Raw genomic sequence first — 25,301 nt, forward strand, 5'->3', positions numbered from 1 at the left:
CACTGAAGGCAAAAATCTGTTAGTATGCTTTTACATTCTTTCAAGTTATGGGCCTAGGAAAAACTAAATGGCCTTTTTACCACCTAATTCTATGCTGCCAATTTGAAAGCAAAACTTTAGATCCTAATAGAAATGGACATTATCAGTTGGAGCAAAGATAGCTAACTAACACTGTTTAAAGTATGAGAGATTCTTAGTGTGCTGCTCCTTAATCTAAACTGTTACTCACCTCAGTATAAAGTGAAGGTTTAGGGTACAGAGAGAGGCCCTGAAATGCAACTGCCCGCCTACAAATTCCTGCTATGCCCCTTGCCAGCTATGTAATTTTGAGCAAGTTTCCTGATCATTTTAACTCTCAGATTTTTTTATTTTTAAAATAGTGATAATAGTTGTAAAGAAAAAGAATGACAAAAAATATGTAAACCATCTAGGATGTGAAAACTTGGTAATAAATAATGTCAAAAAGAAAACCACAGGCCCCAAATGGTATCACTTAGGCCAAGTTTAAGTGCCAGCTGGGCAGGCTGAATACCTAACCTGACTGCAGTTTCAACCTCCCCCAGAAATGTAAGTTTTAACCAGGCAGTCAGGAATTTTCTGATAGCACCAATGAAATAATCTGTCACATGGGCCTTCTCCATCCTCCAAAAGATGAAGTAATCTGAGTAAGACCCCTTTCCCTGTCCCTCCTTGCAAGGGAAGGTGATCTTGCCGGAAACAATTCTTTCTTGTCTTTTGCTGATAACTCTCTTACCCCATCTTCCTTCCTATAAAAACCGTGCATTTTGTACAATTCCTTAGACCTCCCCTCTACTTGCTGGATGGGATGCTGCCCGATTCATGACTTGTTTAATAAAGCCAATTAGATCTTTAAATCTACTCAGTTGAATTTTGTTTTTTAACAATACAAATTAGCTATTATTATCATTGTTAACTGGGGTAAATAATATGTATCATATAAATAGTGCTAGCCTCTTTTAAATCAAATTCGGATAAAGTCATCATTATCACTGGTATATTTTCCAGCAGAGTGTTTTATTTTTTTAATTATTATGACAATGAAAATAAAACCATAACGTCATGTAGGTCTTCAGTTTGAATCCCTCTGGTAAAACTATTTTTAAAAACACAATTCATGCTAAGAATTGTTAAACAAAATCCAACTGAGTGAATTTGAAGATCTCATTGGTTTTATTCAACAATTCATGAATGGGGTAGCTTCTGACAGTGGTACAAAAAAACAGTTTTAGAGGCAAAAGGAGGGTGGAATGGGGAGGTTTAAAGACTCAATTATTCCAGGTAGGGTTGCCTTTCCTTAGGGAAAGACAAGGGGGCTTATCTGGCAAGTTTCCTCACTAATGCTGATTGGGAAATTCCAGACTAATTGCTTTATTATTTATTTATTTTTTAATTTAGTTTATTTTGATAGAGAGAGAGAGAGAGAGAGAGAGAGAGAGAGAGAGAGAGAGAGAATGCAAACAGGGTAGGGGCAGAGAGAGAGGGAGAGAAAGAATCCCAAGCAAACTCTGCAAGCACAGAGCTCAATGCAGGGCTTGAACTCATGGAACCATGAGATCATGACCTAAGCCTGAAATCAAGAGTTGGTGGCTTAACCGACTGAGTCACCCAGGCACCCCCAGACTAATTGTTTTTAATTTCCAGTCCTAGAAGAGGCTTAAGCTGCAATTAGGTTAGGCATTAAGTTTTTTTGTTGTTTTTTTTTTTTTTTTTAAGATTTTATTTCTAAGTAATCTCTATACCCAAGGTGGGGGTTGAACTCATGGCCCTTCCACATGAGCCAGCAAGGTGCCCCAGATTAGGCACTAAGTCTTGATGGGGTTTAGCAAAAGTGACTCCATCTTGAGTCTTTCTTTTTAACAGAGTTTAGTACCACAGACTAATAATGAACTCTGAAACATGTTAGCTAACATCAGGTATTATAGTGTTATGATTTTAAAAATATACTTTAGGGGGCTCCTGGGTGGCTTAGTCAATTAAGTGTGGGACTTTTGATTTCGGCTGGGTCAGGATGGGGGTAGGTGTGGTGGGATGGAGACCCCATCAGCTCAGCACTGAGTATGGAGCCTGCTTGGGATTCTTTCTCTCTCTGCCTCCATGCTCGTTCTGAAATTTAAAAAAAATTAAAAATTATGTGTATATATAATTATATACATACATACACATACACTTTAGTAGCGGCTAAGTTTTCAGATTCCAATATATATTTAAAGTAAACAATTCTTAAAGTGTGTATTTGTGTGTGTCTAACACTGAATGCTTACTGTATTCCAGAAACACATTGCCCTACACATGCTAGGGGTTGTTTTTGTCCTTTTGTTTCCTTCCCGGTTTAACAAAACAACAAAACTGCTTGGGGGACTAGGGTTGAGACTGAAGAGGGTAATACAGTAATGAATTTGCTGAGATAAACGCTATTTTAAAAAGTTACAAAATCCCCAAATTTTCACTGTATTTGTATTTTTTACATTTAGGCAGCAACTACTACCTCCAGGAAATTTCCCCTTCACCTCCCAAATCGGCGTGAAGGGAGACAATAAAGTTGCTTAGGACAGTCTGCCCAGACTTGCCCCCAATGTGGGGAATCTGACTACTGGAAAACCTTAAATGTAAAACGGAACGGGCTGGGATCGCGCGGGGTGTGGGGGGCGGTTGGAAAGACCTGGAAACCCGCGCCAAGGGCGGCGGCCCAGGAGCACATTCCCTTAACTCCCTCAGCGCCAGCCCCGCTGGGTTGGGAAGCTCCTCCCCCGCCCTTCCTTCCTCCTCCTCCTCCCCCCCCTCCCCCGCAGCGGCGGGCGAAGCGGTGAGCGCTGCGGTAGTTTGTCCCCAGCGGCGACCCCTTCTCCCAGGCAGGTTGCGGCTGCAGCGGCCGCCTTGGCGGTGGCGGCAGCGGTGGCGGCGGGAGCCGAGCACTAGGAGAGGCCGGGGCCGGCCCTGCGGCCTGGAGGCCGCGAGAGGTGGAGGCCGGGCCGCCCTCCCGCGCCGCGGGAGCGGAGGGGAAGAGGCGGCCGCGAGAGAGCTCGGCCCGGCCGCCGGGAAGGTGGGGGACGCTCCGGGCACCTCCCGCCCTCCGGCCGCCGCCGCCCTGCTGGCCCTGCCTCAGCCGCCGCCCCCGCCGCCCCCGCCGCCCCCGCCGCCGCCTCCTCGGGCTCCCTCCGCGGGCTCGACGGCCCCGGCCGGGGACGGCGGGCGGCGTGCGCGCCCGGAGCCTCCGGAGATGGCGGGAGGGCACTGCGGCAGCTTCGCCGCGGCGGCGGCTGGCAGTGGCGAGATCGTGCAGCTGAACGTAGGGGGGACCAGGTGAGTCCGTGGAGAAGGGCCTCGGAGCGGGCATGCGGCAGACGGCCTGCAGGGGGACGGCGAGGCCAAGGTTGGCGGGGACTTGGGCGAATGTGGGAGCCGAGCCCGGTGGGTGACGCGGGGGCCCTCCCGGCGGGAAAAATGTCGGCGGCTCTCGAGTTGAAGTCCCTGCTCCGGGGACGGAGAGGCAGGAGGGCCTCTTGGAATTAGAGCGAGCCGGGCCCATGTGCCCGTGGCTGCCTTCCTAGAATGCCAACCTTTGTCCCTCCCCCTTTCTAAACTACCAGGCCAAGTGGAACATTAAAAAGCCTTCCTTACCTAACCTTAGAGTGTATTTGAGGAATTTATTTTGTAGAAGCCTGGCCTTGTGGTTTGGCTTTTGCAGATGAACCTGCTTCCCTTTTCGGTCAACAAGGTGTCGGTGGGCGTGGGTAAGAAAGAGTACTGTGCTCTTTTCCACTTCTAATTAAGGAGTGTTTGCAGTCTCGAAGGATTTCGGTGGATGGAGTACAGTAGAGTTGCAGTACGTTGTTATTTATTTTCAGAGTTTCTGGGTGTATAGCTTTGAAGGATCTGTTCAACCTGCGGGGCAGTGGGTCCAGGAACCACAATTTTAACAGTTGGTTCTGAGAAGCTTTGGATATTGGCACTGTCTACTCAGAGTAGACAGACTGAAAGCTCTTTATCCTCTCTCTTGCCTTCCACTCCCTGTCTGTGACTTCTGTTAAGCTTTCTTGGGGGAAAATCATTTGTGGATTCGGTATGGCTTATGAGTCACTCTTCTCAAAAATGGGACTTTGCCAGCTCTGTTTGAAGGAAGGGGTGGTTGAGTTTTAAGCTTTGTAGGAGATGAACGATAGAGTGCTCGAGAACATGAAAGGATTTCAACATCCCGGACGTAACTAATATTTTTAAAAATACAAAACGACATTGTGAACCATATGGATAAAAATGTATCGTACTTTAATCCTAAACGTTTAATTCTAAGTGTACTATTCAACACAAGAAGCAGTAATTCTTCATTCTTTCCCTGTCGCCCCCTCCCCCCATGCAAAACCGTTCAACAGTGTGAGGTAGATTATTGCGCTGTATAGATACTGGTCTTCTGGAGAAGACATGTGTCCTAATGTAAGAAATGGATTTTTTCCCTTAAAATCACATGGAAATTTTGCGGGTTTGATAACGTATGGATGCAAAGGAATACCCCCTCTAGAGTCGACCTGCAGTGTGTGTTAATGCTGAGGAATAACACTATAGTCATTGAAAATACCTGCACTGGTTCCTAATTGCTATAGATTGTGGATGATGTTTCTTTTCAGGCATTCTAAAGTATTACGATATTACTATTACGATAAAAATTAAATGTAGTGTTATTTACTGCATGCTGAAAGTGGATGGTTTAATAATGAGTGAACTCTCGGTAATGACTGTAGAATTGAGTTTAAATTTTTTAATCATAAAAGGCAGCCATCTTGGAGCTGAAACACTTTATTTTGTTTCACTGTTTATGAAACTTGATTTTATCAGGGTGTAAGTTTTTCTAAGTGATGATATTAGCAAAGAATACAAAAATAAGATAAATATATTATTGGATCGAACAGTTTAGAAGACATACGAAAGTTGTTAGATAGGAATGAGAATTTAAAAAAAAAACAGCATAAACTTTATAGATTTGCTAGGATAACATGGTTTATAAAATAAGTAATGACATGGCCTATAGAAAATAGGACATCCAACTTCAAGTGTTCTAAGGCTATTTTCTTGAGTTACTTTGAATCATAGACTCTTGCAGCAGTTTAGAGCTAGAAGGGATCCAGAAGTCATCTGTATCTTGTACAAAACAGATTAACACAGTCACCTTAGCCATTGTGAAGAAAAAAAAATCCTGATTTGATTCTCAATAAAGTTGAGGAATTGCCCCTGGGAGAACTACCTGTGGCAAGAATGGAGGTAGGCTCCAAGGTGATAGAGTAAAACTCAAAAGGAGGGTATACTGTGAGCAGAGAAGCATATGTTATATAGGTGAGGTCCTTTCCACCCCCCGAAGAGAGGAAGGATATGAAATTGGACATATTCAAAGGAATTATAGAAATGAGCAATTTTTATGATGTTAGTTAACACTGTGTGGGTAATTCAGGAAGTAGAGAAGATAAGGGTTCACTTAGAATTAACATTATTTACCAACCCCCCCCCAAAAAAAAACTAAAGACGTGAAAGAAACCTAATATGACTCAATTTGCGATTAATTCTGTTATGAATAAGTACAATTTGAGGCCTCACAAGAGAGGTCTGGGATCTGCTAGTGGGGAACTTAAGGACAAAGGACTTTGGAATCATGCAGATACAGATTCCAGTTCCCAGGCTTTCCCTGTAACTACTCAGCAGCCTAGGGCAAATTATTTTTTAGTGCTTAGTTTTCCTAAAATGTAAAGTGATGATAATAGTACCAGCCTTACAGGTTTGATAAAGGAATTTGAAGTAAAAATGGGAAATGTAGGGGTTGGTGGCATAGTAACATTGAAGGATAAATAATTTTAATTAGATTGCTTCCAAGTTAATTTAGAGGGAGGCAAAGAGCAAGAACTGTAAGTGTAGATATTATGCTAATATCTTCAGTAACATTTCTGCTGAGACCAGATTGGACATGGCCCTTTTCTTGGCACACTGTGGATAGGAGCTAAAAACCATTAGATAAGGCTTTCATATATATTGCAGAAAATTATGCTTGTCACATGTAACTTTATTTATTTTTTTCTTTCAAGTTTAGCTAATTTATTTTTTCTTTAAAGTTTATTTTTGGGAGAGAGTACATGCACACCTGCACGAACAGGGGAGGAGCAGAGAGAGAGGGAGCGAGAGAATCCCAAGCGGACTCCAAGCTGTCAGTGCAGAGCCCAGTGTAGAGCTAGATCTACAAACAGTGAGATCATGACTGAGGTGAAGCCCAAGAGTTGTACGCGAAACTGACTGAGCCACCCAGGCACCGCATGTAATTGCAAATGTCATTTTTATGACGTCATACTTGAAACCTAGTTTTTATGTTCTGTGGGGTTCCCCCCCCCATTTGTCTTCCTCTTGTTTGAAAAGTGGAAAATTGGTGGGGGAGAGGATCTAATCCTTTTGCCCATAAATTTCAGATTACTAACCCTACCCCAAACTGCTGATTTTAATTGAAATTGCTAATGCAACTTTAAGCAGACCTGTGTAATTTTCTAAGTGACACAAAATTTGAGTTCTCTGGCAGTCTGCTGAATAATGAGTGAGCATGAAGGATCACAAGTTATAAGTGATCATTATTTGGAGTTAATTTGATAGCCTCAAGAACATAGTGATTTTGTGTGTGGCGGGGGGGGGGGGGCATTGGGTCCTTGTATCCTTCAGTTTGCCATTTACTGAATTTGCTTTTATTTATTTGGCCAAGTCAGTTTTCTTTGACTAGCCGTAATCTGCTCCTCATGTTTTCTTAAGATTTTGCTAAGATATACACTTGCAAAATTTGCCGTGGTTTCTTGAATGAACTCCCTGGATCCTTTCTTAATCTGATTAATGGGCACAGGGACTGCTTTAAAACAGTCATAATGCTAGAAAAGGAATGTGGAGAAAAGCAGAAGTCTGTTTGGCTGTCTTCTGTGTGAGGACACATGGTGATGGCAACAGAAAATAAAAAAATATATATAGGTAGAGTAGATACCCAATGAGAGAGTAAGCATGAATTGTCCAGGGGTATTGAAGTACTATCTTATTAGATGGGAATACACTTGTGTTGGAGAGATGGAATGGGACTTGAAGGTAATTGTAAATGTTGAGAATTTTGGACTTGTTGTGATGGCCTTGTTGATTCTTCAGCAGATGGCATGCTGGAAAGTGGTATTTTAAGAAGCATTATATGTTAGCGAATTAGTTATTTGATTTTGGGAGCACCTGGGTGACTCAATCGGTTGAGCGTCTCACTCTTGATTTTGGCTCAGGTCACCAAGTCAGGATCCCAGGGTGATCCCTGCATTGGACTCCCTGCTGAGCATGGAGCCTGCTTGGGATTCTCCCTCCCTCCCCCTCTCCTTTTGCCCCCGTCCCCCCGCCCCCAGGTTGTATACACACTCTCTCTCTAAAATAAAAAATAAAAAAAATTCTGTGATTTTTGTTGCGCTCTCTTTGAATAATCTTAGCTCTGAATTGAAACTGGCACGATTTTAAAATAATAAATGTACATAATTGATGTAGCTATAGCTGTGCAACAACTTGTAAATTATTATATGAAAGCAGGTTAACTAACTGAGATTTCAAATCATGTCCTCATTTATAATACCAGATTATTTTTAATTGCAGGTTTAGTACCTCAAGACAAACCCTTATGTGGATTCCAGATTCTTTTTTTTCCAGGTATTTTATATAATTCTTTAGTACCATTTTTTAAAAAAATTTGATTATTAAAGTAATAAAAATTTTTATTTTTCCGGTTAAATTAATGTTTTCATTTTTTGGGTAAAAATCTTCACTTTTAAAATAGATTTAAAATTTTTTATTTTATTTTGAAGATACGATGATTCATTTGTATTGGTCTTGGACATTTGATAAAAAATGAGGGCATTCTATACATACTCAGATTTTAGGAACTAACTGCTTATTGATCATGACTCTTCTAGTTTGCTGAGTGGACGAATTTCAACACTGAGAGATGAAACTGGTGCTGTGAGTATAATATGCTGATATATATTTCTAACTTGAAATGTTTATTATTAATATAATTAATCATTAATATTAATGCTAATGATTGTTCTGTATTATATAGTGACTCTAAGAAGACAGAAAAGCTAATATTTTAATAACCACTAAATGAAAGTGATGTATATGTACTTAAAAAGTGTTTCATTTCTTGTTACATATAGTGTTTCTGTAATTAATAGAACTCAAAATGGAATACTGCATATAGCAATTTAAGTATTTATGATTAGAGAGATTGGATGATATGAGCTTACATTGTCAGGAGAGGAAATACTTTTAATCAGTAATTAAAACATTAGCAATAATTAGATGAATATGAATACTAAAGAATTTTGATATTGAATTAGAATGGTAAGATATTGCAAATTAATTAAGTCCTACAATTTTTTTATTTTGGAGAAAAACCTTAGGAACCTGTACAGCAATGGCAAAATGAGGGAAGGAAAGAACTATCAGGGTGCAGTACAGAAATACTAGTTTATACATTTAAAAAACAGTTATAATGTGCACAACGGTATGTAAAGGAAATGGCTAGTACTCACAAAAGCTAAAATAGCTTTCTGTTTGGAGGCAATAAAGTGACCAGACGTACTTATTTGCTGTGATGGGATTTGCAGATGAAATTAGGCAGCAAAAAGCACGTACGTCCATGTGAGATTATAGACATCAGTAGTAACAACATCTGCACCAATCTGTTGTGTTTCTCCAACTTCTCACTGGTCCTGATAAAAACAAAAACAAGAGCTTATGTAGCTAGAACAACCTCATTTATTGTAAAAACATAATCAATCATAGTGTAAAGAGGTTTACTGCTAGCTATCATTTTTCTGTCTAATTGAATAATGCAAGTTTTAAAAGGTGTTCATTTTTATGGTTAGAACTTCTATAATTGATTTAAAATTTGTATCCAAAGTGTTGGTATACATTCCTGTAGAAAGTTATCAATTACGTATTTCATATTTTCTAAAGCATTGTTTTTTTTCCCTGTATCTGGTGCAGTATTTGTTATTTAAGAAATGTGTTTTGTCATCATCCCCCACCCCTGGCTTTTGAGGAAACTGAGATAATGGAATGTAAAAATGCTATGAGAATAGTATTCGTTTCCAGTTTTTATAGTAATGTGCAGTATTTATTTTTCTTGATTACCCTGTGTGTTTTATTAAAGTACATTGTTGTTTCATTAATTCACATATGAATCACAAATTATATAAGTCACAATCATTGTCACCAGTAATTAATGATAACATAAGAAGGTATTATTTATGTATAATGGTTTTGAAGTATTTACTGATTTCTACAATATTTCAGATAAAAAGTATGTCACTTTTACCAAAAATATCAATAAATAGATGCCAGTATTCCTACATTTAAAATATTATCAATCTAATAATAGGTTTTTGGGTGAAGAGACAATACTACCTTAAATGCACACATTTAAAACTGCATTCTAACTTTAGAAACATTAAAATCTAAGAGTGGGATCAAGTAAATACGGTATTTAAATAATTTAGTGTTTGTCCCCTTAGTGCTACAGATTAATTAGTTGAATTTATAATTTGAAAATAAAACAATTTTTCATTCACAGATATTTATTGATCGAGATCCAGCAGCATTTGCACCCATTTTAAATTTTCTTCGGACAAAAGAACTAGATTTAAGGTAAGAAATGTATCTTTTTAAAGTAAATTCTTACTGATAGGTCTGTGTTTTTGGAATATTCTGTGGAACAAAAAAGTTCTCCCCCGCCCCCATCCCCAAATTATTTTTGCTTGAAAGTTTCCCCAGAATTAAACTCACAGGTAGAGGCCACCATCGTATCTATCGTCTCTTCCTTTAGACCACTCCAGTAGCTTCCCATTCAGTTTCCTGCCTGCATTCTTACATCCTTCCGATTAGTTTTCCACACTGTAGCCAAACTTATCTTCTAAAAATATAAATGTCATCTGGTTGCTACTCTACTTAAAACTCTTATTTAATATGTTCTTGGATTAATGGCTAGGGATTTGGGAGTTTATTGTTTCATAAGGCTCTCTACGATCTTGCCCCTGCTTAATTTCTCTTGTTGCAACAGTTTTACCTCTTTGTGGTGTTGGTCTTTTTTTTTTTTTTTTTTTTTCTAATTTTTTACTATTTATTTAGTTTTGAAAGAGAGAGAGACAGAGAACGAGTAGGGGAGGGGCAGAGGAAGACACAGAATCCAAAGCAGGTTCCAGGCTCTGAGCTGTCAGCATAGAACCTGATGCAGGGGTTGAACTCCCGGACCGTGAGATCATGACCTGTGCCAAAGCGGGACGCTTAACTGACTGAGCCATCCAGGCGCCCCTTTGTGGTCTTGGTCTTGGTCCTGACTTCTTCAATAATGTCTGGTATGTCCAGTCAGTATAGGTCTTCCTAGTTTCCTGTCCTGCCATTACCACAACATTTCTTACACATTTTCCTTTTTTAGTAGTCTATCTTCCGTTTGACTTTAAATTCCAACAGGGTAAGCACTGTCCTATATAGTCCCAACATCTGGATTCCTACTAAGAATTTACAGTCTAATTTGCCTTTATTATTCTTTTATTCCCTATATTCCTAGTGAACTTTCACTGAAGATCTCTTTATACTTTTTTAGACACAGCTTTTAAAATTCCAATTGTTTAGAGGTGCCTGGCTGGCTCAGTTGGTGAAGTATGTGCCTCTTGATCTCAGGGTTGTGAGTTCAAGCCCCATGTTGGGTATAGAGATTACTTAAAAATAAAATCTAGGGGCGCCTGGGTGGCGCAGTCGGTTAAGCGTCCGACTTCAGCCAGGTCACGATCTCGCGGTCCGGGAGTTCAAGCCCCGCGTCAGGCTCTGGGCTGATGGCTCAGAGCCTGGAGCCTGTTTCCGATTCTGTGTCTCCCTCTCTCTCTGCCCCTCCCCCATTCATGCTCTGTCTCTCTCTGTCCCAAAAATAAATAAAAAAACGTTGAAAAAAAAAATTAAAAAAAAAATAAATAAATACCATTTCTAAAAAAAAAAAAAAATAAAAATAAAAATAAAAATAAAATCTAAAAAATATTTTAAAAATTCTAGTTGTTTATTTGACCTGCTTCTTTATAATATTATGTAAGTTTTGGCTTATATTTACTGGAACATGAGCTCCTTAAAGATGACAAAAATCTTTTGGTCTCTTTGTTTCCTGTGATTTTTCCAGTGTTAAAACAGTGCATATAAAACAAAAAAGACTGCATATAGTCACTTTGTAGCTTTTCAGTAGATATTTACTGAATCAATAAAAGAGTTTGTTGGAGCTTTTTGGTTTTTTTTGGTCCGTGGAGGTGGCAAATAAGTTACTAACTACTTGAATAAAATCATCTTGACTCATGGAATTTGATGAAAGAAGCCTAAACTTACTTGTGATCGATTTCTTGTGACTAGTTCACAGCTAGACAACCCAGGAAAGGCAGAATTAGTAAGAATTAAATATCTGTATTTATTGATTGCGCTTCTTATAAATTGCTATGTTACTTCATTTAAAGAGGCCTATCAAATTAAAGTTCTCTAAGTAGTAGTACCTTTCAAAAGAAGATGGGAAGGAATTTAAAAAATACTGTATTCTAATTTTCTACCTTCCATAAAATTCTTCTGTTGCCCTTATCACACTGTGCTATAATTACCATATTTGTTTTCTTGTCCTCCCCAGGAGACTGGGTTCAAGAACTGTTGTGACCTGAGCCACCTTGTAATTAGCCAGCACTATTGTGCTGCTAACACAGATGGTTTTGAAAAGAAAGGTTTAACTGTTTTTGTGTTAAACCAGTCACAACCAATTTGACAAACAAAAGCAATTTAACATTGCAGTTGTACGTGTTTATTAAACACAAGGAATTGTTTAAAAGACCTTTTTTGGAGCGGTTTTAGGTTTACAACAAAATCAAGAGGAAGATACAGAGATCTCTCATGTACCTCCTGTTCCTACACATGCATAGCCTACCCCATTATCAACATCACTTACCAGAATGGTACTTTTTTTTTTTTCACGCCAAGGGTGAACCTCCATTGACACATCATAACCACGCAAAGTTCATAGTTTACATTATAGTTAACTCTAGGTCTTGTGTATTCTGTGGGTTTAGACAAATGTATAATGACACGTGTCCATCATTTTAATATCATAGAAAATATTTTCACTAACTTAATCTTTTGTGCTCTGACTGTTGATCCCCCTCCTCCCGCCCCCCTGCAACCATTGATCTTTTCATTATCTCCATAATTTTGCCTTTTCCAGAATGTCTTATGCTTGGAATAATACCGTAGGTAGGCTCTTCAGATTGTCTTTTCTTTCGCCAGTATCACACTGTTTTGATTACTATAGCTTTATGGTAAATGTCATGGGTGAGTACTGGCAGTCCTCCAATTTTATTCTCCCTCAATGTTGTGTTGACTATTCTTGGTCTTTTCACTCTCCATATAAACTCGAGAATCAGTTTGTCAATATCCATAAAATAACTTGCTAGAATTTTGATTAGGATTTAATTGAATTTCAGATGAAGTTGTAAAGAACTGACATGTTAACAAAACTGAATTTTCTAATCCATGAACATGGAATATCATTCCATTTACTTAGTTCTTTGATTTTGCTCATTAGAGTTATGTAGTTTGCTTCATATAGATCTTAACATATTTTTTGTTAGATTTATACCTAAATAATTGTTTTTGGTGGTACTAATGTAAATGGTATTATGTTTTTAATTTTAAATTCCACTATTCATTATTAGTACATAGCAATTGACTTTTATATACTAACCTTGTATCCTGCAACCTTACTATAATCGTTTATTAGTTCTAGGAGTTTTTTGTCTGTACTTTTGGATTTTCTACATAGATAACCATGTCATCTGTGAATAACAGTTGTATGTTCTCTGTGTGCCTTTATTACAGTTCTTGCCTTATGGCATTATTGAGAATTTTTGCACCAATGTTCATGAGAGATACTGGTCTGGACTCTTCTTATAGTGTCTTAGTTTTGGTATTAGGGTAATACTGGCCTTATAAAATGAGTTAGGAAATATTCCTATTTCTAACTTCTGAAAGAGATTATAGAGAATTGGTATGATTTCTTAAATGTTTGGTAGAATTCACTAGTGAATCTTTCTGGGTCTGTTGCTTTCTGTTTTGATTCAATTCCTTTAGTAGGTATAGGCCTATACGGATTGTCTCTTTTTTTCTTATGTGAGTTTCAGCAAATGATACCTTTCAAAGAATTGGTCCATTTCATCTTGGTTATCAAATTTGTGGGAAAAGAATTGTTGACAGTATTCCTTTATTATCCTTTTAATTTTTAGTGATGCTGCTCTTATTTCTTCCCAGGCAATATTTTTAAAGTAAGAACAAGTTATAACTGCAAGTCAAAATGAATCATTAGTATTGTAAGCTCTTAATCTTCTGTTCTTTTTACTTTTTATTTTCATATTATTTAATGGTCCTATAACATCTTCTAGTAAGCTTAGCCCTTTTTAAGGCTAGTCTCCCCCCCCCCCTTTTTCTTTATATTTTTATTTTTGGTTTCTGATGAGAAAAGTCATTTATCTGAATTTCTTTGTTCAACAAATATTTATTACATAATTATTATATATAGTCATTATGCAAGGTATATGAAAATGGATGGATCATGCGCTTGTAGGGATCTTAAGAAAGTTTTTTTTTAATGTTATTTATTTTGGAGACAGAGAGAGAGAGATAGAGGGAGAGCGGGGGAAGAGCAGAGAGAGAGAGAGAGGGAAACATAGAATCCTAAGCAGGCTCCTGGCTCTGAGCTGTCAGCACAGAGCCAGACATGGGGCTCAAACTCAAACCATGAGATCGTGACCTGAGCCAAAGTTGGACGCTGAGCCACCCAGGCGCCTGGAGTAGGGATCTTTTTAGTATAATTGGGGAGGTTAAAATATATATAGAAATAATTATGATAAAAATTTAAAAGCAATAAATGTCATACAAGAATGATTCTTACTCTTACTTGCCTTAGGTATTTCTTGATAATTTATTCGTATTAACCCTCTGAAGCCCTAATTTCTCAGTTACCCAATTCATCTACACGGGAATGGTTTTTAAGTAAAAAAATGTTTTCGTTGGCATGCGTTTTGTTTTTTGTTTGTTTGTTTTGTTTTGTTTTTATTTAGAGCTTTTAAAATGACTAAAGATATTAGGAGAAGAGTAAGTTTTAAAGCCTTATGACTTTGTTCACTTTAAGAATGTAGTACTTTTTCCCTCTGCTTCAGATAATCCAAGTTGCCAGTGTTGGAGGATTTATACCATTTGTTTGGTGTTTTGTTTTTTTTTTTTTGTAGGGGAGTAAGTATTAATGTTCTCAGGCATGAAGCAGAATTTTATGGAATCACTCCATTAGGTATGTGTTGTCCTAATAATTTTGTTTTTATGATTTGACTTTTCATGTAGTAAACTTGTCTAATGAAATATGTTTTATACCAGGTCCTGTTTTTTGATGACCTGGTTCAGTGTGCTTACTTTTTGTGGTTTTTCATAGTGAAAAGATGTTGTCAACTGATTTAACTTAAACATTTTCCTTTTCTTTCCTTATCCTCTTTAACTAGAGAAAATAAAAATGGAGTACTATTTTTCTGTTTGCATGTACTCTTGACAAGTTTGCTTTGAAATGTTTTTAGTAAGAAGGCTTCTCCTCTGCGAAGAACTGGAACGCTCATCTTGCGGCAGTGTCCTTTTTCATGGTTACTTGCCTCCACCAGGTACTTCTGCTTCGTTTAGCTAGTCTTTAAGAAAATTTGTGTTTTCATCGTTTGGCAAATACAGGCATGTAGAGAGGAAAATCTGTTTTCTTGATTATTGAGTTTCTCGTGTATAAATATACTAGGAATGCTGAGAACTTTAATTTTAACAGAAGTCCTACTGTATGTTAGAGTGGGGATGTGCCAAACTTTTTCTTTTCTGTAAAAAGCCAGACAGGCTGTGGGCTAGAAGATCTGGATGGCAACTACTCAGCCCTGTCGTACGCTCTGCGGACATGAACGGATGCAACCAGTACAACTTTATTGATGTAAACAGCCATGGCCCGTAGCCTGCCAGCCCGTGTTAGAGCACCGGCTGTCAGTGTCCTTTCTGTAGAACCCCGGGAGCTCTGCAGGCATAGGCCAGTGTACGAGAGAGAGGCCGTGAGGCGCCTGTCATCCCTGCCCCACCTCGGTCAGTTAGGAGACTTTTGCCTTTACCTTTGTTAAGCTGGGCTTCTGAGCAAGATTTCATTCCAAAACAGACTCTTCTGCCAAATAAAAGACATTTAGTAAAAGGGGCAGTTGACCTGTAAAGCAGTTTCCGTGAGTGCCTTGTACCGAACACAAAGCAACTGGAAACACTGTAAACAGACAGCAAATGTGAACACTGGTGACAACTGAATTAATGATTGATTTCAGTAAGCTAGAGTTAGCTAAAATGGAATATAACGTGATTGATAAATAGAAATCTGTTGAAAGAATTTATTTCATTTTCATTTTGTTGTTTTTCACAGTAATTAAATTATTTGTAATAAATTGCTATATTGGAAGGCATGTTTTAGCTATGATGAAATTCACATTTGTATGTTTCTTTGTTACAGTGTGAAATTATAAATTTTTGGTAGGTGAATTTAGAAATAAATGTACCTTATTATTTCTTTTTATAGGTATTCCTAGTCGTAAAATAAACAACACAACTAGATCCTCTGCTGGTTCTAGGAATGGATTAAATTCCACAGAAAGTGAAGCTCGGGGAAATGGTACCCAGCCTGCTCTCTCTGGAACTGGAGAAGAGACTGTTAGGCTAGGTAAACAAAGATTACAGAAGTAGATAGGAAAAAAAAAAAAATGCAAATGGTTTTAGTTCTGAGTGATACTGAGTAATTATTTTTTAAAGATGTGATCTTTGCCTTACCTGTCTTTTTAATGTAAATATATCATTTATATTTTTATATCTCATTTGACATACAATTTATTTAAAAAGTTTGTGATCATCTGTCTGCTCTAAATCTTTAGGAGTTGACAAACCTTTTTTTTAAACATTTCTTCATTATTGAGAGACAGAGAGAGACAGAGCACGAGCATGGGAGGGACAGAGAGAGGGGTAGAAACAGAATCTGAAGCAGGCTCCAGGCTCTGAGCTGTCAGCACAGAGCCCGACGTGGGGCTCGAACCCACGAGCAGTGAGATCATGACCTGAGCTGAAGTCGGACGCCCAACCGACTGAGCGGTGCCCCGACAAACTTTTTATGTTAAAGAAACAGTAAACATTTTAGGCTCTGTCAGAACTGTTTGACTCTGCCATTGCAGCATTGAAAACAGCCAAGGGCAATATGTAAATAAATGTGCATGGCTGTGTTTCAGCCAAACTTTATTAATCAAAACAGGTAGAAGACTGGAATCAGCCCATGGGCCATAGTATACGCACCCCGGCTTTAGAACATTAACCACTTCTTTTTCTAAAATCAACAGGGTTTCCTGTGGATCCACGAAAGGTGCTAATTGTGGCTGGCCATCACAACTGGATTGTAGCTGCATATGCTCATTTCGCTGTGTGTTACAGGTACTGTATAAGTAATAAAGGTTTGTTTTTGGAGAGGTGTAGTTCTTAATAATTGTGATTTTATATTTACAGACATAAGAGTTGTTAGTCATATTTTTTTCCTGCGTATTTTGCCCACTTCTGTGTCTCTTGACTAGATTTCATTTCGTTTTATTTATGTAATTAATTTGATAAATGTTCTGATAGCTTTTATATATCTTTCCCATTTAATATCAACTGTGATAGAATTGAGGTATCTTGAGGTTATTTCTTTTTGCTTATTCTGTCCAGCTCTTGAATCACTTTAGCTATTAAGTGGCTAGGCAGAATTATTAATAGGAGTCTTGTGATTTTCTGTCTATAGTAATTTCAGTCTTTTGTACTCTGTAGGTGGGGGTAGTAAGACTTGGTCATGACTTTCAAAGAGTTGGGAGTGAGGTATTGAAGCAGGACAATTGTGGGCAGCAGTGATATGGTTTAATGTCTGTAATCTGTGAGACTTACACAGAGGTGGTTTGGTTTTACTAATTCTTGCATTCTCAGAAACTAAGAGAGAATGAAAAAGAATGTAGTGGAGACCAGTGATTCTGTTTTTTTAAATTGGAGAAGGGGTAGGATTCTTTGTTCACAATCACTGTATACAGTGTTACTCTGACAGAGTGGCATAGTAGCACATAGACGGTTGTGATTATTATCCCACTTAATTGCTAAAAAATAAAAGAATATATAAACATTTTGTCACTATTGAGTTTAGTTAAGAAAAAATAGCCACAATAGATTAAAAATATGAAAAATAACTTATAGAGTTTACAGATGTATTTTAAAGAATCCCAGATGTATTTGTTTAAATCTGAGCTTATTGGTAGGTTAGCCATTTGGGTAAAAAAGCCTTTTGTAACAATAATCTCTATGTTATATTTTCATTGCAATAGAGAGTTAGTGCAAACTTTTCCTTTTGAGAGTATTCTGTTTTTTTATTTTAATTATTAAATAGTATGGAAATGACTTTTTGGGTGATTTCTTTGGGGGATGACTTTTATATGAAGCAAGACTGATTTGAAAAAAGGAATTTTTTGAGGGGAGGTGTTTTGAACTTAAGGACTGTGGCTCTAAGTTGAGAAAACTATTTTAGACTTTATTTTTTATTTGGTTAAATATTATGTACGTATTTTTATTAATAAGGAATTCCAGAGGAGTTGTGAAATAATTATGTTACCCAGGTGTAACCTCTGTTATTGCACAGCAGTACTGAAGATTGCTACTTGCCACACAGAGACATGCAGTATTGCACAAAATTTCCCTCACTGAGTGACAAATATCAGAAGGATGCTGTTACATTTTCCATTTTTTGTGTTTGCTTTTGACCATGACCTTTCCTTGCTTTCTATGAGTGTTGTTGATGACAGACTAATTATGCATAGTGATGAAGGAAGAGAATTGAGGATGTATTGCATTTCCTCGTATATGGTTAAATCATTTAACACAGTGGCAATTAGAAGATATCAAAATAAATACTCAAATGATTTCAATAGTGTAATCTTTTCCACAAGTTGTTTTTCCACAGCTTTTCATAAAGTTAAAACCCTAAAAAATGAAATAGTACATTGAACCCCTGTATGTTCTCACCTAGATTTACTAATTTTCCACATTCTTAGGCTTTACTTTTTTTTTTTTCCTTCAAATTTCTATTTAAATTCTAGTTAGTTAACACACAGTACAGTGTTGGTTTCAGGAGTAGTTCAGTGGTTCATCACTTACAACACCCAGTGCTCATCCCAACAAGTGCCCTCCTTAGTGCCCATCGCCCATCTGGCCCTTCCCCCACTCACCTCTCTCCCTCAGCCCTCAGTTTGTTCTCTGACCTTAAGAGTCTCTCATGATTTGTTTCCCTCTCTCTTTTTTTTCCTCCCTCCCACACTTACCTGTTTACTTTTGTATATCTATGTTACTGAAGAGAGGTTGTGTAAATTGTTGCCCTCCGGGAGCTTTTCATCTTTAATCCATTCGGAACTTGCTTTTGGTTTATGGTGTGAGATTTAGGGATCTATTTTCTTTTCTTCCAAGAGGGTAGTAGCTAATTATGTTCTGATTATTTATCACATAAATTATCCTTTCCTCAGTGAATTTGCAAGCCCTCCTTTATCTTGCTTTATATTTGTATAGATATACTTAGATCTAATTTTAGACTCTCTTCTAAAATGACCTATTTTATCTGTTCCCATATAATCTGAGGTACTACATATTTGTAATAAGTTGCACAGTGTTGTCGGGGCATGACTCCTCCACTACATTTCTTTTGAGATTTTAATGTGGATGGTATTCATACTCTTTGCATAAGTCTCCTGATTTCATAGTGTTGGTTCACTGGGCAGGAGTAAGGAGGTAGAGTACCAATCAAAGCTCATCTGTCTTGTTTTACATATTAAAGTTTTGTGTCACTTGTGTGGAAGATGATAAAGCATATATGTTTTTCATCTTTGTATTTGATTTTAACTTAAAAACAATATCACCTATCATATTGAATTAAATTTTCTTTTTTGTTTAATCTTTAATCAGAATAATTGATTTATTCTGAAAGAGAGAGAGAGAGGGAATCCCAAGCAGGCTCTGTACTCGCAGCGCAGAACCCCATGTGGGCTCAGACTCATGAACTGCGAGATCATGATCTGAGCCGAAACCAGGATTTGGATGCTTAACTGACTGAGTCACCAGGTGCCTCGAGTTAAATTTTCTAATTGTTATAATCACTTTCAAATATGTTGTCCTGATTCTTTTACTCTTTTTTGGCATCCCTATTTTATAATAACCTAATTTCTGTAGAGAAAGGTAACTTACAGGTATGATTTCTGTAAAAGATGAGCTCATATACACTTACATTTCTAAAGTAATGATCACAAAACTTACATCATTAAATTCTGCACAGGGTCTCTATTGAACACCGTCCTGAGCCTCGTATGTGTCTGTGTCTACATCAACAGCGTGTGGTCACTATTCTCAAGGTGCTGGCAAATCCCTGCATTGTGCCCAGTTTGACAGTTCCTAAGAGGGCCTATATGTCATATCTCAATGTTTGTACATGTTTAGATTTTACTAAATGATTTTTTTCTGTTTATATATCATAACACATGATCCCATCTGGTGGCTGAAGTGAGTAATTGCAGAACCATATAATGCTTAGGAAAAATTGTGTATTTTCTTAAAAAAATTGTGCATTTTCTGCATATTCTTTTGAAGTGAAGGAAATCATTAGTTCTTTGAAATGATAAGGCTGAATTGCATATTTTTGCGAGTTATGGTTGTATTACTTCAGCGTACTTCAAAAAAAATTTTTTTAAGTTTTATGTATTTATTTTGGGAGTAGGGGAGAAAATCCCAAGCAGGCTCTGTGTTGCCAGTGCAGAGCCCATTGTAGGCTTGAACCCACAAGCTGTGAGATCATGACCTGAGCTGAAATCGAGTCAGCTGCTCAACCGACTGAGCCCTGCAGGTGCATGTTAGCACACGTTATTAAACAAAATTGAAGCGAAAGTATTTCTACCCAGGTCCTCAGGTAACTGTCATGTATGAACACTGAAGGTTTTTTTGTGATTGTGTGTCAGGTAGTATATAAATGAGCATCGTTTTCTTCATGTTGTGTTTATTGTCATAGGTAAGGCAAATAAAAACTTTACAACTTTGTTTCCATCGGTGTGACTTCAAAAGCAGACATTCCGTAGTTAAGGTTGAGGTCATTACTTGTGACTGCATAACTATAAGTTCTGAATGTATGAAGGCTGGCTATATAATTATATGGAATACATGTCTGAAAGACTTAAGTTCAGGTAGGGCAGAAAAATTACTAAAAACTTACAGGTATGTTTTATATAAGTAATGAAATATTAAAGCATTTATATTCACTCAACTGCAGATCTGAACCGTGGTAGGCTTTATTTATTTGCAAGGAATAGGCTCATGAAATTTTTTCATTTAGAATGAAACCTTTAAAATCAGGCTTTTCCAAAGCCCTACATTTTTTTCATTTGATTGTCCCAGTTTATTGGAATGCATAGTGGTATATACCGGATTATGCCTTCATCTTGGTTTACCTGGATAGACTATCAGCCCTGTCGCCTGAAGTACCAAAAAATAATAGGTTGATTGTAGGTAGTTACAGTTAATAACTGAATAACTGATAAATAATTGAAAGGAATAATATCCTAAAATTCTGATTTTTGTGACTGTTCTATCCATAGATAATGATAGTAGCACTTTTCTGAGTAGAAAAGTGAAAGATACAATCTTTTTCTTTTTTTTTAAGTTGTTAAAGCTTTTTCAAAATCTGAGTGATTGTTCTAAACTTTCCTTTGGAGAAATATAAAACGCTGGTCTCTTGTTATGTGGCTTATATGTCCTATGTATGTAAATAGAAGATAGCTTAAGAATATTGTTCTGGCTTTGTAGAGGAAATACGTTGGCAGAATCTTGTATTTAATAAATATAGCTGTGATTAATTTTTTTGGAACATTCGTTTGTATTGTTTGCTTAATTGCTGCTGAGTCTAACTTATATTTTATTTTTACTAACAGAATCAAAGAGTCTTCAGGATGGCAACAAGTGTTTACCAGTCCATATTTGGATTGGACTATTGAACGAGTAGCTTTAAATGCAAAAGTGGTTGGAGGTCCACATGGCGACAAAGACAAAATGGTTGCTGTTGCTTCAGAGAGTAGCATCATCTTATGGAGTGTCCAAGATGGAGGGAGCGGAAGTGAAATTGGTAGGGAAATTCTTGTTTCTGCTGCATTTTGCTGGTATATGTAATATTGTGAAGTTTAAAAGGGTTCGCCCATCAGCATAAGAGCCAACCTGGACCATTACTTAGCTAGAGCTGCCGCATCATCTTTCCAGGGTTCAGTGGTAATAGAACTGCTCAATGTGAAAGGAAAGATCTAGTAAAGATGGGGAAGTTTAGTGTTTTAGGAGAGAGGGGAGAGTTTTTTTTTTTTTTTTTTTTTTTTTTTTCACCAGTTTGCTCCAGCTGAAAGCTGGCAGCTTTATGAGCATATATTTTTCCTGGATCCCAGTGAGTGGGGCCACTTTCTCTCCAGTTCCGTATACTGTGGGCCTGAAAATGGGGTAAATAACTGTCTTTCTCGTCCTCGTTTGTTGCTTCTAGAGCAGAAATTCTCAAACTTTTTAACTCAGAACTACTTTGTACTCTTAAAAAGTCATTCAAGACCATTAAGAGATTTTGCTAGTGTATATTATATCTATTGTTACTTATCATTAGGGGAATTACGGCTGAAATTTTTATAAATGTTTATTAATTAGTTTCAAAATAGCAATAATAAACCCGTTGTATGGTGACATGAATAACATTTTAATGAAAACTAGCTTTGTTTTCCAGAAATGTTTGTGAGAAGAGTGGCATTGGTTTACAGTTTTGTGAATCTCTAATATTTTACTGAATTCCAGTGCCTGCCTGTTTGTGCATTTAGTCTGCTGCATTATGTGTTTTTGGTTGATCTAAATGAAGGAAATTTGGCTTTATGCAGATATGTAGTTGGAAAAAAACATTTTAATAGTCTTTCCAGGTAATTGTGGACATTGTTTTTTTGCTACTTTTCCTAAACATTTGAAATCGTATCAATGAACTTTGCATACTCTGTTAAACTAAAATTCATCAATCTGTCTTATTTATTTAGTTTTTAATTTTTTTAATGTTTATTTTTGAGAGAGAGAGACAGACAGACAAAGCATGAGTGGGGGGGAGGGTCAGAGAAAGAGAGAGACACAGAATCTGAAGCAGGCTCCAGGCTCTGAGCTGTCAGCCCAGAGCCCGACACGGGGCTCGAACCCACTAACCGTGAGATCATGACCTGAGCCAAAGTTGGACACTTAACCGACTGAGCTACCCAGGTGCCCCTCAGCAGTCTATTTTATACTTTGAATGGATGTTTTATCCATGCGTGGTTTTGTGACATCATGCATTGGTCATTTGGAAAACGTTGGTTTACTGAGTTATGGAGATCTTCCAAATGCTGATATCTTTCATTGTACAATATCCAGGAAAAAAATCACTACTTATCACGTCTCTAAATTCTAATGTATTGGGACACCATCACATTCCCTGTGGTAGATAAAAGTTTTCCACAATTCCAATTTTCACTTGAATCATTGAATTCTTATCATTGAAATAACAGGCTTATTTTGTTCTCTTTTGAGGGAAGTCTACTAAGTACTCAAATCTGAATTACAATGGTTTGTCACCCTTTCAGATAAAAATGACATTCTGTGAAAAGAGCTGCTAGGTTAGCTCTCAGCTCCAGCATTCGAGATGCTTTTCCTTGACTGACGTACACATAGTACTTAGTTACATGGAATATTAAGAACACATATACTCAAAATTGAGATTGAGTCAGTACAAAATGCTATATAAATTGCTTCATCAAAGACATTCTTAAACTGGCCTTTTTTTCTTTCCTTGCGAGAGTGTGTGGCAGAGAATTGAATGACTGCTGGTACAGTTTGGTGCCCCTGCTTTAATTTGTGCTCAGGTGCCTGCCATTGTCACCCACGTTGCTTTGCATACCTACTGTCAGTGCAACTGTCAACACAGATGTTTTAGGATAAAGCATGAGATTCATAAAAGTTTTTAATGTTTCGAGTATTTCAACACCACATGCGTTTGTGGCCGTACATTCACGCAAAAGATCTTTAATGATTGATGGGTTCTGACACCAAATTAATAGAAGCAAAATACCAGGGTCAGCTACATCTGTATATGAATCTGTTTGCAGGACAAAAATGTAGTCTGGCTCACAGATACAAAAATGTAGTCTGTCTCTGCCAAGTCTTTAATTCAGGAACTTACTGTGTAATTGAAAAGTGGCAGCATTGTGATTTTTTTTACTGACTTTTCATCTAGTAGGCATTCGGCATTGTCATGCGTCCCAGGCTTTCTCAGCTGCTAGCAGTTGTGTGCGCCTCTCTAGCCAGTCCAGCACCATAATTACCCTGTAAAGTGCTTCAGTGCCTCTTTCATTTCTACTTTGAAATTTTATAACAGTTCTGGCTTTTGAAGACCTTTTCACATCTTCATTTAAAATATTTTTTCTAGGGGCACATGAGTGGCTCAGTTGGATGAGCGTCCGGCTCTTGATTTCAGCTCAGGTTAAGATCCCAGGGTCATGGAATCGAGCCCCATTTTGGGCTCCGTGCTGAGCATGGAGCCTGCTTGGAATTCTCTCTCCCTCTGCCCCCCTCCCCTGCTGGCACATGCTCGTTCCCTCTCTCTCTCAAATAAAAATAAGTTGTTTTTTTTTTTTAAGTTCATTTATTTTGAGAGAGACAGAGTGCGAACAGGGGAGGGAGGGGCAGAGAGAGGGAGAATCTCGAGTAGGCTCTGTGCTTTCAGTGCAGAACCCAACACTAGGGTTGAACTCACAAATCTGTGAGATCATGACCTGGGCTGGAATGGAGTCAGATGCTCAACCAACTGAGCCACCCAAGTGTCCCAAAATACTTGTCTTTAAACTGAGTATGTGATCTCAGTGTGCCCACAACTGGCATTAGGGTAGTATTCAGAAATGTTCTGTTGGATAGGCACAATAAGGCAAGTTATCAACATCTATACATTTGAGGGAAATAAAAATTTTTGTTAATATTTCCTATTTTCTTATTTTGCTCCAGTCTCCCTTCCATGTCATATCTATATTTGTCAGCACCTTTAGACTTAGATGGTACAGCTGTGGGTTTTGCAGCAGACAAATGTTTTAATTTTATCATTTTGAAGCCAAAGAACCATCAATGAGTAGATGAAAAATGTATTAGAATAAACTTATTTTAGAATAAAGTATTTCAAACAGTTTCAAATAAAGTTTTAAACTTTGTAGAGGTTTCCAGAGCATTTTTAATACTAATATTGCAAAACACAGCAAAGTACATATGTCTCAACTGTGTTTCTTTGTAGGCTCGAGGAAAGTTTGGGTTTTAAGGTAATTTTTTGGACAATAAAGAGGTTACAGAGGTTACAGCAGATAAAACTGAAGACAAACAGAACATAGTGGAAGTATTTCCAACAAACTAAGTTAATCTTGGGGAAACTTACAAAGTTAGTTATATCATACAGCTACCAATATAGACAATTCTAGGCAACATAAGAATAGATACATACATTCTGTTAGCTGTCATAGTGATGTCCCCATTATGTCAGGTAGCATCTGGAAGATTCCTCTGTATATTCTTGAGATAACGACAGTAAACAAGGCAAATAATTCTTTAATATTACATAAAAATAGTCTTGACCTTTCAGACTTCTAGAATGTGTCTCAGAGACCCACAGAGACTCACATACCACACTTTGAGAATTATTGTTCTAGACCACTTGCCTTCCCTTCTCTCCAGCTTCCCACCTGACCTCCCCACATTTCAAATCTCCTGTGAGTCATCGGGACTTCTACTTGGTATGTCTTCACCTGGGTCATTATCCTTTAGTGCTTTGAAGTTACCAGCTCTAGTTCCCCAGCTCAAACATTCTTTCACTTCCCTGGGATCTTTACTTATCGCTTCCCTTGTATCAGGTTTGGAATCTGTCATCACATTCCCTCTGGCACAGAGCCTCAGTTTCCTCGCATTACTCCCTTTGCTGTTTTTCCCTGAAGAAACCCCAACCCTGGTGGGGGTGCCTGGGTGGCTCAGTTAAGCATCGTCTGACTTTGACTCAGGTCATGATCTCATGGTTTGTG

At 37.8% G+C, this 25,301-nt stretch overlaps 1 protein-coding gene across 4 annotated transcripts in view; it reads left to right on the forward strand.

The window, feature by feature from the left end:
* The first annotated feature begins 3,101 nt into the window (after nucleotides 1–3,101).
* KCTD3 (potassium channel tetramerization domain containing 3) overlaps nucleotides 3,102–25,301 on the forward strand; it is a 53,690-nt gene continuing 31,490 nt past the window's right edge. For 2 of the 4 annotated variants that reach the window (XM_023248104.2, XM_045048465.1), the window contains exons 1-9: nucleotides 3,102–3,321; nucleotides 7,648–7,701; nucleotides 7,965–8,010; nucleotides 9,629–9,702; nucleotides 14,355–14,413; nucleotides 14,691–14,771; nucleotides 15,701–15,841; nucleotides 16,506–16,596; nucleotides 21,141–21,331. In XM_023248104.2, coding sequence (XP_023103872.1) covers nucleotides 3,239–3,321; nucleotides 7,648–7,701; nucleotides 7,965–8,010; nucleotides 9,629–9,702; nucleotides 14,355–14,413; nucleotides 14,691–14,771; nucleotides 15,701–15,841; nucleotides 16,506–16,596; nucleotides 21,141–21,331 — 820 coding nt within the window. In that variant the 5' untranslated portion in view covers nucleotides 3,102–3,238. Of the gene's footprint in view, nucleotides 3,322–7,647; nucleotides 7,702–7,964; nucleotides 8,011–9,628; nucleotides 9,703–14,354; nucleotides 14,414–14,618; nucleotides 14,772–15,700; nucleotides 15,842–16,505; nucleotides 16,597–21,140; nucleotides 21,332–25,301 lie in introns of those variants that run through there. The other 2 variants (XM_045048467.1, XM_045048466.1) reach the window with 2 other exon arrangements.

Source organism: Felis catus, chromosome F1 (assembly GCF_018350175.1).
Source record: "Felis catus isolate Fca126 chromosome F1, F.catus_Fca126_mat1.0, whole genome shotgun sequence".
NCBI lineage: Eukaryota > Metazoa > Chordata > Mammalia > Carnivora > Felidae > Felis > Felis catus.